At 41.7% G+C, this 18,423-nt stretch overlaps 1 protein-coding gene across 7 annotated transcripts in view; it reads right to left on the bottom strand.

The window, feature by feature from the left end:
- PXK (PX domain containing serine/threonine kinase like) overlaps positions 1-18,423 on the bottom strand; it is a 58,676-nt gene that overhangs the window by 4,381 nt on the left and 35,872 nt on the right. For 2 of the 7 annotated variants that reach the window (XM_083352650.1, XM_083352655.1), the window contains 5 exons: positions 17,863-17,911; positions 15,849-15,926; positions 15,391-15,477; positions 9,673-9,742; positions 6,965-7,027 (listed from right to left, as the gene is read on the bottom strand). In XM_083352650.1, coding sequence (XP_083208776.1) covers positions 6,965-7,027; positions 9,673-9,742; positions 15,391-15,477; positions 15,849-15,926; positions 17,863-17,911 — 347 coding nt within the window. Of the gene's footprint in view, positions 1-750; positions 777-4,103; positions 4,317-6,964; positions 7,028-9,548; positions 9,615-9,672; positions 9,743-15,390; positions 15,478-15,848; positions 15,927-17,862; positions 17,912-18,423 lie in introns of those variants that run through there. The other 5 variants (XR_014491212.1, XM_083352654.1, XM_083352652.1 and 2 more) reach the window with 5 other exon arrangements.

The raw sequence follows: 18,423 nt of genomic DNA, 5'->3' as shown, positions 1-18,423 counted from the left end.
TAATGCCACTCTTTTGCTAAAACGTACTAATTTCTATGGAAGAATAGGAAGTACCCTGATGGGTTAAGTTAGATTAAGAAACACTGCTTGCTTGAAGGGAGTTAGTACAGTTAAGTGGGCTTTTTACTCTGAATTACTTATAGATCTTTTTACTATGATGTGGTACCATTTATCTTTTCTATGGGAAACACCGTAATATACTGAGTTGTCCCTGCAACCTGCTCCTCCATCATTATTTCTGACATTTTATAATTTTGGATTAATCTTTTAAAAAAGTTTAACATTTTAGAGGAAAGGCTTCTTGGAAGTTGTTTGTTCTTTTCTTCCAGTTTCTTTTCTGCTGTAATTCCCTAAGCTCCTCTTTGGCTTTATTTTACAACTGGCTAGGGAAAAAAACATTGTTTTTAAAATGCTGGCAGTGTATAGTATTGTTTGCTCGTAGGTTTATTTGAAGAAGGCACCTACTTCAAATTGATTGAATATTGGCTAATATTAATACTAACAAAGCTAAAGAGGAGTTAATAAAACGTTTTGTAAAAAAAATAATTATTTCAAGTATTTGTTTAAATAATAGCAGATGCAACTTTGATCCATTGGTAACAGGGAGGGTAGTGGGGAAAACCTGCCTTTTAACATTAATTCAGAAAAATTATTTAAATCAATGTTTCATATTTTTTCCTTTCAGCATCAATATTCTCACACTCTGAAATATCACACAAGGAAAGGGACATCAATATCGGATTACTTTACCGAGAATGTTCAAAATGGCGCATGCTCTACTGAAGACAGAAGAAAGGAAGAAGAAAGACAGGGGGGGAAAGCAGAACAGTGAGTATTCCAGCATTCAGTTATATCCTTTCAACAACAAGAGGAGAGAAATACAGGTATAAATAGCCTGATATACAGAACCGAATGCACATAATCGCATTAATTGGTCTGCTGTCGTGTTTGCCTTATCTATAGGTACAAACAGGCACTTGTGACAAACACAGTAACCTTGGACACATTCGAAAACTTTTCACCTTTTTTAAACATTAAAAATTGCAGTGAACATATGAGGCCACTTAATACCTAGAGCCTTGGTGGAGCAGTGGGCTAATGCCTCCTTAAGTAACACCAGCTGCCTGCCATTAGTGCAGGTTCGAGTCCCACCAGGCTCAAAGTTGACTCAGCCTTCCATCCTTCTGAGGTAGGTAAAATGAGGACCCAGATGGTTGGGGGCAATTAAGCTGACTTTGTAATAATGCCGCTTGGGGTGTGTGTGAAAGCCCTAATAAGCAGGCATATACATAGAATGAAGGCTACTGCTAAGCTTGTAAGCCGCCCTGAGTCTTCAGAGAAGGGCGGGATATAAATGGAATTTAAAAAAAAAATGATTGAACTATGGGTCCACATTATCCTGATTTGTCCACTCCGATTGGCAGAAATTTCCCACCATCAAAAATGGAATTTTCCTCAGTCTTTCTAACTGGAGATGCTAAGAACCGAATCTAGATTAAAGAGCATAGTCTCTAAACTCTGCTATGAGTTACAGTTTATATATTACGAGAACTACTATAAAAATATGGGGGCGCAATGGCTCAGTGGTTAAAGATGCTAAGCCTGTCAGCTGGAAAACTGACAGCCCAGGTTCAAAACTCAAGTGCCGTGCAATGCAGTGAGCTCCTGTTACTTGCCGCAGATCCTGCCCACCTAGCAGTTCAAAAACATGCAAGTGAGTAGATAAATAGGTACCACTTTAGTTGGAAAGTAATAGTGTGGTGTGTGCCTTGGCAGACAGCTATGCTGGCCAGATGATCATGGAAGTGTCTTTGGACAATGCTGGTTCCTTTGGCTAAGAAATGGAGGTGAGCATCACCCCCTCGTGTCGGATTCGATTGGAAAGGGGAAACCTTTACCTTTACTATAGAAATAATCTGCCAAACTTAATTGTATAAAAGCTGCATGCCTATAGCCTGTTGTCCATTTCAATCCTGGAAATAAGATCCCTTGAGGAGGTATCATGAATAAACAATCTAGAAATTAACTTTTGGAAAATAAGATGAAAAAAATACATAAATACAGGTAGCCCTTGACTTACAACAGTTCATTTAGTGACCATTCAAAGTTACAACAGCACTTAAAAAAAAGTGACTTATGATCATTTTGCACACTTATGCCTTTTGCCGCATCCCCATGGTCACATGATCAAAATTCAGACATTTGGCAACTGGCATGTATTTATGATGTGCTTCTGACCTTCGGACAAGCAAAATCAATGGGGAAGCCAGATTCACTTAACAACCGTGTTACTAACGTACTTATCTTAAAACTTCAGTGATTCACTTAACAACTGTAGCAAGGAAAGTTGTAAAATGGGGCAAAAGTCACTGTCTTGCTTAGTAATGGAAATGTTGGGCTCAACTGTGGCCATAAGTTAACAACTGCCTGTACACAAAGAGGTCCAGTCCATATTTTACGGTACATAAAACATCCCAATGATACTGTGTTGCTTAAAATCTAATGACTGGCATTTTTTAACCTTGTTAATAATAGTAATCCTTATCAGTCAGCTTTACATTCTCATTCTACTGAAGTGGGAATTAATCTGAGTAACTCTGCATGTAGCAGTTTTTATATATTCTCACCTTATTAGTGATATACAGACAGAAACCTATTTCCACAGACATGTTGTCTCACACTAAATCAGCAAGTGTCTGCAATAAAATGATTTAAGATATGGTACTACTAATCTCCATCACTAGGTTTTGAGGTTAATTTACAGTGAAAACAGCCTCAAAGAAACTTAGACAGGCAGTAGGTTCACGTTACTATAACCAAATGTGGAACCTAAGTATTGTAAATGAGTCAAGGTAGATGTCACGGGTTAGTCATATTCTCTCTTTTATTTTCAATTTGTCTCTCCTTAATGCTTTTGTGCAATCCCACTTGATTAGGAAAGTAGGAGACAAAAGAGTTTTGCAACCAAGGTCAAAAACCATGTAACATGATTATTGTATGATTAATATGTTGCTATTGGGTTCAATGGGGTTTACTCTTAAAGATCTGCTTATCTGATATAAGCATGATACACATTTGTGAAAAGTTTTGATATTGCAGAATCACACTCCTACTGGGATCCATGACAATTTTACCACCTTTTTCCATGTAAATGTTTTAAGGGTAAAAACTAACAAACAAGCAATGTCCATATGCATCCATCCCTTGAAAAATATGAAACTAAGCACCTAAACTAAATGTATTGCAGACATATAACCATAAACACTCACATATCACTATCAATTCGCAATTTGCAATTACACTAATTAAGAACAGGATTTAAGAAGCTCTAATCTAGACTCTCCCTTTATACTAGCTGCTCAATTACATAATGTTGGAAGGACAAGTTTAAAAAGCACATATTTCTATCAAGACAAATTGTATCACAGAGTGACTTCTGTTTTTAAGATAAATCAAATGATATGTGCACCATAGTTTAAGTTTTCAAGCAACAGCCAAGAACATGCAAATAGCATAATTTTCCCAAAATCTTGGTCAAAGGTATATGACCTTCAAGAATTCTTTAGATAAACAAACGGAGATAAAGGCCAGTTGCAGACAAGAGAGGTATCCCACCTTCTAATATATATAGCTCCCCAAATTTAAAAAAATAAGTTATTTTACAAAGTAGCTGGAAATCTCAGCATTGTTGCACAAGATCTTTGGATGAAATCTCCAAAAATCTTATGAGAAGGCGACTTTTTAAACATATGTGTATATATATTATGTGATCAGGCCATCGTACAAGATGAAATAACAGGGCATGACTCTGTAACTTCAAACTATAATTAGGCTTGAAGTAGACAATGTCAACAGTCTTAGCCATCAGGTTACCTATTGGAAGTTTTCTAAGCAGGACAATGGTCAGACATGCCTGGGCATATTGTGTTAGTTTTTTTATCACCAGGTTAAAATACAGCTTTATAGGGAAATGATCTTCCATGGTTGAAGGATTTGGAGATTACTGCTTAGAGGGATAAGCAGAGAGCACCATGGACCATGTCCTGTCTTTCATTTAAATTAGCTTTGTTTTTATTTGTATACTCGCTTCAGTATTATGGCACAGAGTGTGGCTTTAAAAGCCTAAACACACACATCATAAGGGCACACAAGTTCTGTACAATAATTCACACAAAATGCAACTTTAAAATGCCTCTTGACGTTTAATGTCTCAAAATTGTAAAAATAAGTACTAGTTGAAAAGTGTCATAATTATTGTTATGGAGATTTCCTCACAGTACCAATCTGTAGCTTCAGAAAAAGGATTTTGCTCAGGACTAAAGTGAAAGAAGAAAGACATATATTTATTCAATATATTCATGTCACACAGTTTCACAGACTGCTGGGACTGTCCTTTAAGATTGCCCAGAAACTACCATTAGCCCAAAAGAAGCATCCCATGTGCTAAGTGGCTTCCAATTCTGGAGTCGTGTGACATCTTATAATACACTCCCCTTTGGATTAGCCTTCCATAGAGATCAAAACAATTTTCAGGGGGGATGTTAAAAGGTTGAGGCATTATGTTGTCTGTTTGCCACAGGTGAGCCATAAATTTCACAAAATTAGAATCTAAAGGGTAGTTGCATTTTTTAAAATATTTAAAATTTAATTCACTGTATTGTGAGAGTAAATTACCCAATGCATTTACTTTCAATCAGCTTTTCCTTTAGACAAAAGCTCTGGTAATCTCTTTGCTATGAATAGCCCAGGGCCAACGTCTCTCAAACTCAAATCCACTACGTGATTTCTTGCAATTCAATAATGAATTGATACGGACAAGCTCATACAGTTCCCAGGCAGGAAGAATAAATACTTATTTGGGGAATTAAAACAACTTTTCCACCAGAGGTTTAAATTTAGTGACTGGATCTAAAGCAACTCATCAGCAGCTTAACAAGACAAGCAAGCACTTGCTTCAAAGCTTCTGTGCTTTGGGAAATAATAAAAGAATACAGTATTTCTGAGAAGACTATCTCTACCTCTCCATTTTCTGTTATACAACTGGAGGTTTTTCAATTAGCAAAGAAAAGAAAATTTTGAAATATATTTTAAATACCTTCAGTAATCATTTTCATACACTAGATGACTAGATAAAGGTTGTAGCAGTTTGAATTTAAACTCACCACTATGAAAATCTGGAATACTTTAGTGTAATAGATACATTTAAGCTACTACAAAACATCAATATTGGGTTTTTTTTTTTGCTACAACACACTAATTATGGCAATTATTAGAAAGACAATGTAATGTGCTTCATATACCACATTAGTATTATTGATACTCGGCTTGCAAACATTTTGTAAAACAACTTTCTCTGATACGTCTATTTTGTCACTAATCCCTTCACTAAACATATCTACTAATTCTAATTCTGGATATTTTCACACCAGTTACCTCAAACCACCAGTAGCGGTTTGAAAGAATTCCACTATTGTTATTTTTATCAGTCTGAACTGAAGGAGTACAAAGGGCAAAGATGTGGGTCCTTTTGCCCCACAGAAGAAACAGGACAGAACTCAGCAATCCCCTAAAATGAAGAGAAGGGGAAATTTGAAAAAAAAATACCCTCTTCCCAATTTTAATTCATTCACATTTGGTCTGGGCTATTGGGTGAGCAACTGATATAGATAAGCATGCTGGCCAGATTTGATAAGTTTTAGTTTTTAGTAATCTTTTTTACCGTTGTTTTTAACTTGCTCCCCCCACCCCCACCCCCAAGTTCTCTATCCAGTAGGCAGACATATAAATTGAATAAATGAATAAAACCAGCCAATATTTCCTTTACAGGCCCTGGCATTCATATGCTGGTTTAAGACAGGTGTTCTGTCTACTTTGCAACAATTTTAGCTACATTTGAATTTAAAACAAATAGCTCAGCCACCCAAAGTTGCTATTGTGAAAACACAAAGGTCTACAACTGCTTTGAAGGGACCTAGAATCTTTGTAGATTCCTCGTTACTGCAAGATGCATAACTGCTCTTTTATTTTATTTTTATTTTATTTTAATTCCATTTATATCCCGCCCTTCTCCAAAGACTCAGGGCGGCTTACAAGCTTAGCCTATATAAGAAATAACCCCTTTAGTCTTTGCTACTTTTCAAAAAAAAAACAAACTTCCTGGCAATAGCTGAAATAGCACATACAATTCAATAGCATCTCACACAGTCTGTGAGATACCAAAGGATGAAAACCATATTTTTGCTCAGATACACTTGTGTTCTATACAGGTGTAGAATCTTTAAAGAGCCTCAAACATCTTTTGTACTTCTTGAAACTCTTCTATGTAACAGCCCAGAACTCTGAGCCTCATATTACAAAGGAAGAACAAAAGGTGGCTTACTAAAGCTGCCTTATGGCACAGACAAGCTTTTCTGATTTATAGTTCAATCTCTCAATCACTACACTTGCAACTACTGAACTAGAACCAGCTATTGCCACTGCAGGAAAAAGCAGCTTCAAACTCCCTGGATCCTCTTGCTAGAAACCAACTGCCCAAGTTTCTAGATTTATTTCTTTTCCATGTTGTTCTTCTGTTGACATGCCAAACAACGGGTGTGTTTACTGTTGAAACTCAGGGAATAAATTATTAGTCTTATTGCACACAAAAGACAAAACCAGAGCATCCAGGTGGAGTCTAGGTGGCACTACGTGTTACTCATTTTGATTGACCCAGTTTGATACATATGGATTCTTCTTAAAACTTACAAGGGAAACAGATTAGGTTAATACAAAGTATGCAGCAAGAACACTTCAAAAAATAAGTGGATGTACTAGAACATGGAAATATTTCCCTTCATTATGAGAGAGAAAAAAAACCCTTTTTATTTAGTTTCATTTTTACAGCCAACGCGATTTCATGACCCATGAAGGACAAGGTAGCCCATTAGAAGTTAGATGAGCATGCAGGATACATTCTTCAACTCACCTGCTGTAGGAGGAGGAACAGGAGAGGAAGGTGATGTTAAAGGGGAACTTGTCCCAGACCCTGCTGGATAAGAAATATTCATAATTAGCATGAAGGTAGTTTCAGTTTCAACATCTATTTTTTTTAGTGAGAGTCTTCCAAACTAAAGAGCATCTCCCAAAGTAGTAATATAAAAGGGGCTTCGGGGCCAAACTATACATACATAGTCATTTGCTGAATTTATATACCGCTAAAATCAGAAATAGTTTCTCCCTTGATGCTCTTGTAAATTGGGTCAATCCAGGTCACAGGAGATTGCTTTGCAGGTATGATAAGATTCTGCAGCTGGCTTGCAAGAAGAAGGGGGCTCTTTCTCAAAAAACAAAAAGTTAAATCAGCCTTGAGTCCTTGGTATGCAGAAAGATGCTCAGAAGGAATCCTCCGTAAAACCTTCATAACATTTAGCTCATTGTTATGCAGAGTGTACTTTAGTCGGGCAAGATTCCTGTCTACTGTATAGGTGAACAGCAGCAATAAAGAAACTATTCTGTGCAATTCATCCTATCATTCTTGGTTCCTTGCAGGACATTAGTACTGTTGTTATATGTTCCCAACACTAGGAATCTGTTAATATACTGTGGGCCAGTTGTAATTTCTGAGTCCCACGTATTGCTAACACTGCAATACTTTATCTGGCTAGTAGCAAGATAAGTACTCCTACACCATATAAGACCCCAAATGACATACCAGCTGAAGCTGGGCATGGGCCCTTCTAGTTATGGCCTCTAATTGCTGTTTCAATAAGACCTGTGAGTCCAGGAAGATCCTAAACTGCTAATCGTCTCCTTCATAGGTAGTGCCTGTTTGTCCAAAGGGGGTAAAAAAAACAGTGCTCCACAAATAGTAATTTTGCCTAGCTTTAGCTTGTTCTCTCCATCCAGACCTACATAGCCTCCAAGCTCTGTACAAGAACATCAATAGCATCTTCCCTCCAGCCTGAAGGAGGCAATGTATACCATCAGTATACTTAAGATAGCACTCCAGTCAGTTGACCGGCCCCAACAATTTCATACAGATGTTAAAAGGCAGATGAAAGAGGATTGACCTCTGCTGCATCCCATACAATAAAGCACACTGGGCTGACGTCTCAACCTCCACCACAACAAATTGAAAGTACACATTGAAGAAGGAACATAAACACTGCAGAAACGTGCCTCCAATCCAAGATCTTCAATTCCCAGTCCCAGTAGGGAATTTTAAGTCCGCTAATAGCTTTGTCTCTTACAAAGGGACACTGACAACCTCCAGGATCCAGGCGTTACGTCTCCATGCATTTCTGGAAGCAGCCACAATGGGCAGGGATCCAGGGTACAATTGGCAATTGTTTATTTATTTAGCATATGGTGATGGTACTTTAACCAGGAGACAACAATGTTAGTATAGAGTAGTTGTTTGGTTGTCTATGATTGCTAGTCCATTTGGTTCATGATCTCTCATGCTATCCAGGGTGGACCACAGGGGGCGAATTAGCTCTGCACTCAGAATGGTTAACAGCATTCTGAAGGGTTTTCTCTAAACTGATGTCACCTCACGTTCGGCTGTCACATTTGGACAGGTCCAGCACTGGTTGGGTTTGTACTCCGGCACAAAGCACGTAGATCAGAGGTCCCCAACCTTTCTGGGCTCAAGGACCGGAAGGAAGGAGAACAGCTTCAATACTGGTGTGCATGCACAAACAGGCCGAGCAAACTGCCTGGGCTAGTGGCACATGCGTAAACAGGCTGCGGAGACCCGCCCCATGCTAGCATTCCCGTTCATTCCCATGCACATGCGCAAATAGGGCCGTGGGCGCTAGCGCGAGTGGGGGGAAATGCACGTCCACGCATGCGCACACCAGCCAGCCATTTCTGCTGCCCGCTGGCTAAGAGCCCACAGTCCCGGGCCACAGACCATAGGTTGAGGACCCCTGATGTAGATAGTATCCTATTCCAGGGGTAGGCAACCTTGGCTCTTTTATGACTCGTGGACTTCAACTCCCAGAATTCCTGAACCAGCATGGCTCCGCTTGGAAACCTCTCCCTTTTCCCTCAGCATGGCTAGCTCAGGAATTCTGGGAGTTGAAGTCCACAAGTCATAAAAGAGTCAAGGTTGCCTACCCGTCCTATTCATATCTTCACAATTCATATTTTTAGAGACCAAAAGGAACCCCCAATAATATAGTTGCCACCAAAAATTCTGCCCTCTAGCTGAGACTGGAAATGTGATCGCTAATACATGTTTATGGTAGCTGCTTTTCCTCTATCCTGGCTTACAGCAGCTTAGCTCTTGGCCTCAAAAGAGGTAAATTGCCCAAATCAGATGTTATGAATGGAGATTACCATTCGCATGTACACACACCAGTATTCAAACCATTAGAAGTGAGGGGCACAATCTAAATTTAATAATTGATCAAGCACATCCCAAACAGAGCATAGCTGCCATGGGAACTAGTGGAGGAGATGGTGCTCCTTTGGGAAGGTGGCAGTGGTAAGTAAGCCCTGCTCTTTATTTTCATAATAAGAAAGACTAAACACCATGAATTCCTAAATATTGCAGCTATCCTTACGAAGAAAGCTTCCCCAGTCCATGGCCTGAACCACAGGCAAAACCCCTGAGAGATCACAGGCTATCCCTAGGACAAAAAAGAACCCGTCAGTGCCATGCATCGCAGGAAAACCATACTCAGTTACCTGAATTGTTTGAGTTGCTGTATTTCATCAACTGTTCTTCTCCATTCTCAAAGGCTGAGCGCTTAGATTTCTTCAAACAGGAGAAAGAAAAGAAAAACTCGTTAGCTTCCATTTGCTTGGTAAATTGCTGTTCATACACCAGGTTGCCACTGGACAAGGTTTTATTACACAACTCCCTTTTCTGCCAAGAACTTTCCTAAGAATGATAATTAAACTATCTTCCACTTGTGGCCCTTTCTTGCTTCCTGCCCATTTTTCCCCCTGATTGTTATTTACCAGAAAGAAAAGTATGACAGGGAAGTCATACTGGAGGCTAAAACATACAAGGAACGGTTGCTGGAATTGGGTATGTCTAGTTTAATGAAGAGAAGGACTAGAGGGGACATGATAGCAGTGTTCCAGTATCTCAGGGGTTGCCACAAAAAAGAGGGAGTCAAGCTATTCTCCAAAGCACCTGAAGGCAGGACAAGAAGCAACGGATGGAAACTAGTCAAGGAGAGAAGCAACCTAGAACTAAGGAGAAACTTCCTGACAGAACAATTAACCAGTGGAACAACCTGCCTCCAGAAGTGGTGAATGTTCCAACACTGGAGGTTTTTAAGGAGAGACTGGACAGCCATTTGTCTGAAATGGTATAGGGTTTCCTGCCTGAGCAGGGGGTTGGATTAGATGACCTCCAAGGCCCCTTCCAACATCAATTATTATTATTATTATTATTATTATTATTATTATTATTATTATTATTATTATTATTATTATTATTATACATTTGCCTTTTGATTGGTAGCACTAGCAATGAGAACCATCCTTGATTTCAACCTGGCATTCCATTCCATTCCATCCCATTTTACTTAATTTTAACTCAGTTAGCATTTACTGTACAATTAAGTTTCCATCTTGCCCCAGACTGTATCAGGCTGCTTTTAATGACTCTATCGTCCTCGGGCCGTTTTGGCGGCGGAGAGGGCGATTGAGAGTTATCCTAGCGGCGATGATATTTCCTGTGCCGCCTTGGACCGCTTGTGTTGGCAATGGCGTCTTCGGACCGCTTCAATGGAGCAACAGGCGGTCTTTATACCGCTTTTGGACCGTTTTAACGGCGGCGACGCTTTTAGACCATCTTTTTCATTTTGCCCCGTCTACTCTTTTGCCTGAATATATAACTTTGTCTGCCTCCCCCTCTCCCTTTTGGATTCGGTCGGGCCTGGGTACCAGCCATGGTGGGAGAGTGGCTGACTTTTACATCTGCAGCCCCATAGAGGTGGGAGCTCTATGGGGCATGCCTACCCAGAGTATATCTTTGACCACCCCCAGGTACAGAGTTTCAACCTGCCGTGAGAGGGCGGGGGTGACCTGTTTACTGGGGCACCCAGCTAAGTGGCAGTACAGCTGGGTGTGGATCCAGATATTTTCTCCTCCGGCCTTCGACCCTCCTATGGACATGATCACCTCCGGGACTGCCTATTCTGGACTTGCTGGACTAACATGCGACGATATACGAGCACGGACTTGCTCGCCCTCAGGGGTGCCCCCCTCGCCTGGGTGCGACCCGCCTTTTTAAATCCTAACCTCGATGAAGGGCCCGAGTCTTGGGTCTCTGAGAGATGGCTGGGCAGGGGTAGGGGCCGTCAACATAAATTTAGTAAGAGGCCCCTGATTATGTTTTTATCAAAAATTTTTATGGGGTTGGGGAGGGGGGTGGGAGATAGAGGTTGTCTGGCTTTGGGGGGCAGCCAATCAACCATAGTCCAGGCTAGACTTGGGTCCGACCGCGCGGGGGGAGAACGAGGGGTCGTTGTCTCCGGAGCTCATGAGCGGGTCGTGGGGTTACCAATTCCCACGACGGGGAATGGCAGCAGGCGGATAGACAGGGGGCCATATCGTTACCGGGAGCGCCGTCTCCGCTATTTGCAAGCGGTGGGGCGCTCCGACCCTCTGCTTCTTCCCCGAGGTTCCGGGAGCGATGATGTGCAGCCTCCTGAGCTCCGGCTGGTGTACCTGAATGCCAGGTCCGTGGTTAACAAAGCTCCCCTTGTTAGGGATTTGGTTGAGGGTGAGCATGCGGACCTGGCTTGCATCACGGAGACTTGGTTGGGCCCAGAGGGTGGGGTCCCTTTGGTTGACCTTTGCCCACCAGGCTTCCGGGTGCTACACCAGCCTCGAGCTCAGGGTAGGGGTGGGGGTGTGGCGGTGATTGTTAGGGAGACCTTATGTCCGCGGGAGACCACCGTTTCTCAGATAGTCGGGTGTGAGTCTCTCTTTATGAGATTTGGCTCTGGGGCGCAGCTGGGCTTGCTGCTCGTGTACATTTCGCCTAGTCGCGTAGCGGCAGCCCTGCCCGAGCTGCTCGATATCCTCTCGGGGTTGGTGGTTGAGTTCCCCAAACTTATAGTTTTGGGAGACGTCAACCTACCATCCCTGGGAGGTTCATCTGAGCTTGCTCGGGAGTTCATGGCTTCCATGACGGCCATGGACCTGACGCAGGTAATTTCTGAGCCAACTCATGAGGGAGGCCACACCCTTGACCTGATTTTTTTATCTGGACGGTGGTTGGATGATCTTGGTGGGGGCTTTCCATTTATTATGCCCCTGTCATGGACCGATCATCACCTCCTGCGGCTGGTCTTCCATTTTGCCACCCCCCGCCGTGGGGGTACGGAGCCAACTAGATGGTACCGCCCCAGACGCCTAATGGATCCTGATAGATTCCAAGCGGCGCTGGGGTCCCCACCTGCCTCCATTGCTCACAGCTCGGCGGATGCCTTAGTGGAAGCCTGGGAAAGGGCAGCCACTGAGGCACTCGACCGGGTTGTACCCTTGCGGCCCCTGACCCGGCGCAGATCCCAGCGAGCTCCATGGTTCTCCGCGGAGCTCCGGGAGATGAAGCGTCGGAAACGGGGTCTAGAGAGCTGCTGGAGGTCCAGCCGATCTGAACCCGACCGATTGCGGTTAAGAACCTACATTAGGTCTTATCTCGCTGCGATGAGGGAGGCGAGGTGTAATTACTTCTCCACCCTCATCGCGTCCGCAGATAATCGCCCGGCCGCCTTGTTTAGGGTGACTCGCTCCCTTCTTAATCAGGAGGTGAGGGAGGATCCCTTGCAGGGTCGTGCCGAGGAGTTTAGTCAACATCTGTCGGATAAAATCGCTCGGATTCGGACCGGTTTGGACTCCAGCTGGGCAGAGTCTGGCGATCAGGACACGGGCGGTCTTGTCAATGTTATCTGGGAGGAGTTTGATTCTGTGACCCCTGATGAAGTGGACAGGATTATGGGGAAGCTGAGTTCCACCACATGTTTATTGGATCCGTGCCCTTCTTGGCTGGTTTATGCAGCTAGGGAGAGGACACGAGGCTGGCTCCAGGCGGTTATATCTGCTTCTTTGAGTGAGGGTTATTTCCCCACCGTCTTGAAGGAGGCGGTGGTGAGACCTCTCCTCAAGAAGCCTGCCTTGGACCCAGCTGTATTGAACAACTTTCGTCCAGTCTCCAACCTTCGCTTTCTTGCGAAGGTTGTTGAGAGTGTGGTGGCGCATCAGCTCCCTCTGGTCCTGGATGAAGCGGATTATCTGGACCCTTACCAATCGGGTTTCAGGCCCGGGCACAGCACGGAGACGGCATTGGTCGCACTGGTGAATGATCTCTGGAGGGCTCGGGATAGGGGATATTCCTCTGTCCTAGTCCTATTAGACCTCTCGGCGGCTTTCGATACCATCGACCATGGTATCCTGCTGCAGCGTCTCAGGGGATTGGGAGTGGGAGGCACGGTTTTTCAGTGGTTCTCCTCCTATCTCCTGGGACGCTCGCAGTCGGTGTTGGCAGGGGGGCAGAGGTCGACCCCTAGGACTCTCGCTTGTGGAGTTCCTCAGGGGTCGGTCCTCTCGCCTCTCCTGTTCAACATCTATATGAAACCGCTGGGTGAGATCATTCGTGGTTTTGGAGTTGGGTATCATCAATATGCTGATGATACCCAACTTTTTATTTCGACCCCAAACCACCCCAGTGATGCCCTCGCTGTGATGTCCCGTTGCCTGGAGGCGGTTCGGGTCTGGATGGGGAGGAACAGACTTCAACTCAACCCTGACAAGACTGAGTGGCTGTGCATTCCGTCTCCCCGGGACACTTGGGATGTTCCATCTCTTTCTATGGGGGGTGAGCTTTTACCCCCTGTGGATAGGGCTCGCAACTTGGGAGTCCTCCTAGATTCACGACTCACTTTGGAGGATCACATAGTGGCCGTGACTAGGGGGGCTTTTGCCCAGGTTCGCCTGGTGCGCCAGTTGCGGCCCTATCTGGACCGGGAGGCCTTATGTACGGTTACTCATGCGCTCGTGACCTCTCGCCTAGACTACTGTAATGCTCTCTACATGGGACTTCCCTTGAAGACTACTCGGAGGCTCCAACTGGTACAGAATGCGGCCGCGAGAGTTGTCTTGGGAGTTTCCCGGTACTCCCATGTTACACCTTTGCTCCGTGAGCTACATTGGTTACCGGTTGTCTTCCGGGTAAGGTTCAAGGTTTTGGTTATGATCTTTAAGTCCCTACATGGCATGGGTCCGCGATACCTCGAGGACCACCTGCTGCCGGCGTCGACTCCCCTCCGCCCTGTGCGCGCCCACAGAGAGGGCCTCCTCAGGGTGCCTCCTGTCAGGGAGTGTCGACTGGTGGCCCCCAGGGGGAGGGCCTTCTCTGTGGGTGCCCCGGCTTTGTGGAACCAACTGCCGGTGGAGCTCCGGACGACATCAGACCTCCGATCCTTCCGTCGCGGGTTGAAGACCCATTTATTTGAACTAGCGGGTCTAGCCTGATGGGGGTACATGGGTTTTTATTGGCTTGTTTTATTTTTGTTTTAACTTGGGCACTGATTTAATTGTTTTTTAATGTTTGTAATGTTTATATTGTTATTTATATTTATGCCCTGTAAACCGCCCTGAGTCCCTTTGGGAGAAGGGCGGTATATAAATCTCAATAAATTAAATTAAATTAAATTAAATTAAATTAATTAAATTAAATTAAATTAAATTAAGTATGGTTTGCAGACTATGAATAGTAAATGGACCCCAAAGTTTAACTGCAGTTGCAGATCATCAGTATTAAAGCTGTGTTAAAACTTCAGAGTCCGAGCCTTCTCATATCATTACATTTGATAACTGACAACAGTTTCCTCATGCAGATAACGTGGAAAAGGGACAGATGTCATGGGCAGAAAATTTGCAACTGCAGATTTTTTCATGGAAAACTCTTTATAGGAGTACCAATTTGGATCAGAATAATGTGGTATAAGATAAGATAATATAATCTTTATTGTCATTTTTATGCCATATTAACAGATGACTAATATGAACTGAGAGCTGCCATTTCAGGATATAAATGCCTTTTCTTTTTGGTGAGAATTTCTACACACAAAAAAAAATCAAAATATAACTTTATCTCAAGAAAACCATACAGGTGACATAAGATTATTGCAAGTCAATGAGAAACGGCAGTATCTAAATATCTAAATCCCAGGTTATCACAAAAAACCTATATGCTTTTTCTCAGTAGATATTGGAAGAAAAGAAATTCGCTTTCCAAATTTCCTACAATGCTTCAAATTCTTTCAGGGAAGAGTTGACATAGCAGGGCTATGTCAGGATTGTTTAAATATTTGTTAAGAAAATGTCATTGGAAAAACTGGTTGGAAATATGTTGCATTTATTTTAAATTGGGCATGGGCTTACTTTCCGTGCCAAGATTTTCCTCCTTTTTTTCTCTTCTTCTGAACCATGATGTGACTGAGCTCTTGTCAATCTTCTGTGCTGATGAATCTTTCAGTGGAAAAAGGAAAGTATGGACTTAGGACAAAGCATGCTACATTTTAAATGCAGAAATCCCTAATATCTTCTTACAATCTCCTTTGGTACATTTATTTATTGCTTCGTCTGTTCACTTATCTATTAAATTCCTAAGCTGCTCATCCTGTCACTTTTCTTCCTAAAATGGCTTTTCTTTCTTTTAATCAAATAGCTGAGTCCTCAAGAACAGTCGTTTGATGCTGCTGTCATTATTTCATTAAGCAGAGGACAGGCCTCTCCATGAAAATACAGACACTCGTATTTACATATTAATTGCTATGCTTCTCATTACAGCATATTACAAATGTTAATCAGGGGAGCATAGAATAAAGTTTATAAGTTACCAGTTTCTGTTCTTCTACCAATCTCTTCTCTATACATTCTTTGGCAATCCTTAAAGTTTCTTTTAACTTGGCTGGAATCTGATAAAGAGAGAAAAGTTTTCAAAATTACAATCATAGAAACTGAGACCCATATGGAAATTTTCATGTTAATTAATAGTCAAATGAAGCCCTGCAGCAAAAAGAGCAAATCCTCCTATTTATCCTGATTAATATAATGCACAGCAGGAGTTTCTCTCCACAAAGAATGGAGAAACAAGATCAGAAGCAGAAGAGCTAAATATGGGAGTGTTGAAAATATTTACTGAGGTAAACAGAAGAATCAGTTGTTTATTAATGAGTCCAAAAATAGTAACTTTTGCTGTGAGTAAAGTTAACATTTATTCCATTCTATTCCTCCTGTCTTACCTGAACTATGCTATGTGAAACTCTCAATTAACTGAAGTCACAATGGATACGAGTTCAATATTTTGGACCACCTCGTGATGCTCATGCCTTGTAAAATGCTGTAATGCAACTTGGAATGTAAGCAAAGTGTATTGTAAAGGGCATGAATTATCATATGAAAGAGTGAAAAAAAAGATATGTTGGGTCTCCTCTGTGATGGTAAAAGAGGGGTAAAATAGATCTGAATGAAATCTTGTGTTGTATAGTTGATGAATTCATGCAAGAAAGTAAAAGTGTAGGTTTAATTAAAAATAAATAGGTAATATGTATGTTAGAACATAGGAACCACCAAGATGTGGTAGGAAATCAGAAAGATGATATACCATGTTATAGTCTAGTGAGGGATATAACGGAAGAACCAGATATGAGCTTTAAAAAAATGTGCATCATTGTAGACAAATATGATCCAAGGAAAAAGCTTTTCATTCATTCTGACATGAATGAATGTATGAAAGTGAGTATTTGTTTATACTCTGCTTTCATTACCTTCACAAATAACTCAAGGCAGCGAACATATCCAGCACACCTTCCTCTTCCTATTTTCCTCACAACAACAACCCTGTGAGGTGGGTTGGGCTAGGAGAGAGTGACTGGCCCAGTCATCCAGCTGGCTTCTATGGCTAAGGCAGGACTTGAACTCAGAGTCTCTGGTTTTCTAGCCTTGTGCCTTAACCACTAGACAAACTGGCTCTCTGAGGCAGTTTCCATAAAATGAGTGAAAAAATATTACTATAGTCTGTTTAGAAACTCCAAAATGAAAGAAAGGAATGATTTAGAATAAAATTTGTTTGTTCTGAATACATGGCAGACTTAGTAGAAGACACCAATGTGATCAGAAGTTTTGTGGGACACATTATTCATTTCTTGATAGCACTAACAGCAGGCTTTAGGAAACACATGGAAAAAAGGAAACCAGTGAAAAAAAGTGAAAGTAGAGAAACTGCAGGAAATGAAAGTACAAGTCTTGTATGAAAAAGTAGTAGGAGATAAATTTCTCCCCCAACAGAATAAATGGAAAGAGGGCATGGAAATTTCATGGGACAAAAATGAAAATATTTTTTTTACAGAATGTGATAGAAGGTGTGAAGTTTTATACTAGGAAATATACAAAATGATGTGGAATGGAATGACAAAGTTGGAGAAATTGATGAGAAAAGTACCCGTAAGTGTAAAATGGAGAAAGAGGAAATTACATTATATAAAGTGTACAAGGAGAAAAATATAGTTTTAAAGAATGTTGTCAAAGGACAGCTTAAATTAAAACAGAGAAAAAGGTACGTAGATTGATTTTTACGGAAGTAAAAAATTGTTGGAGAAATGAAAGAAAAATATATAGTAACTAGGGTAGGATTAAGTCAGTTTAGCAGTATAGAATTACTCAGATCCTGAGATGACCAAAATCTGGAGCTGCTTTGAAGCAGATGCAGAATCCTAATGTGGAAGTGACCTAAAATGACATAACGATCTAGAACAATTGGTGGAGGTAGCAATGAGCTAATAATCGTATGTTGTGTGAAGCATTGCTAGATTAAAACATACTCCCAAACCAAATAATATCATTCAATTGTACCTTAAACTGTGCTTTTTCTGAATTTGTTAGAAGAACATCACTGAATAACCTAACGGAAATTAAAAAAAACCAACAGTCACCTGGAAGAAAGCATAACCATCCTACAATTGCACTTGGACTTAAATTGCTTCTTTTAAACAAACTTACTGGAAATGTAGGTACATGATTTTGTTAAACCATCTGGGTTTAACCAACAGCTTCAAGCAAAGTCTACACAGGTAGTCCTTGACTTATAACCATTTTTTTAGTGACCGTTCGAACTTACAATGCCTTTGAAAGAGACATAGGATTGATTTTCACATTTACAACTGTTGCAGCTTCCTTGTAGTCAGGTGATCAAAATTTGAAGCTTAGCAACTGGCATGTATTTATGACAGTTGCACTGTCCCAGCATCGTGCAATCACCATTTGTAACCTCCCTAGCAGCTTCTGACAAGCAAAGTCAATGGGGAAAGACAGATCCACTTAACAACCACATGATCCACTTAACAACTGCAATGATACGCTGAACAACTGTGGCAAAAAGAATGGGGCAAAATTCACCTAATAACTGCCTTGCTT

The sequence above is a fragment of the Vipera ursinii genome (genome assembly GCF_947247035.1).
Source record: "Vipera ursinii genome assembly, chromosome: 2".
NCBI lineage: Eukaryota > Metazoa > Chordata > Lepidosauria > Squamata > Viperidae > Vipera > Vipera ursinii.
This window is presented reverse-complemented; position numbering and strand designations above follow the sequence as displayed.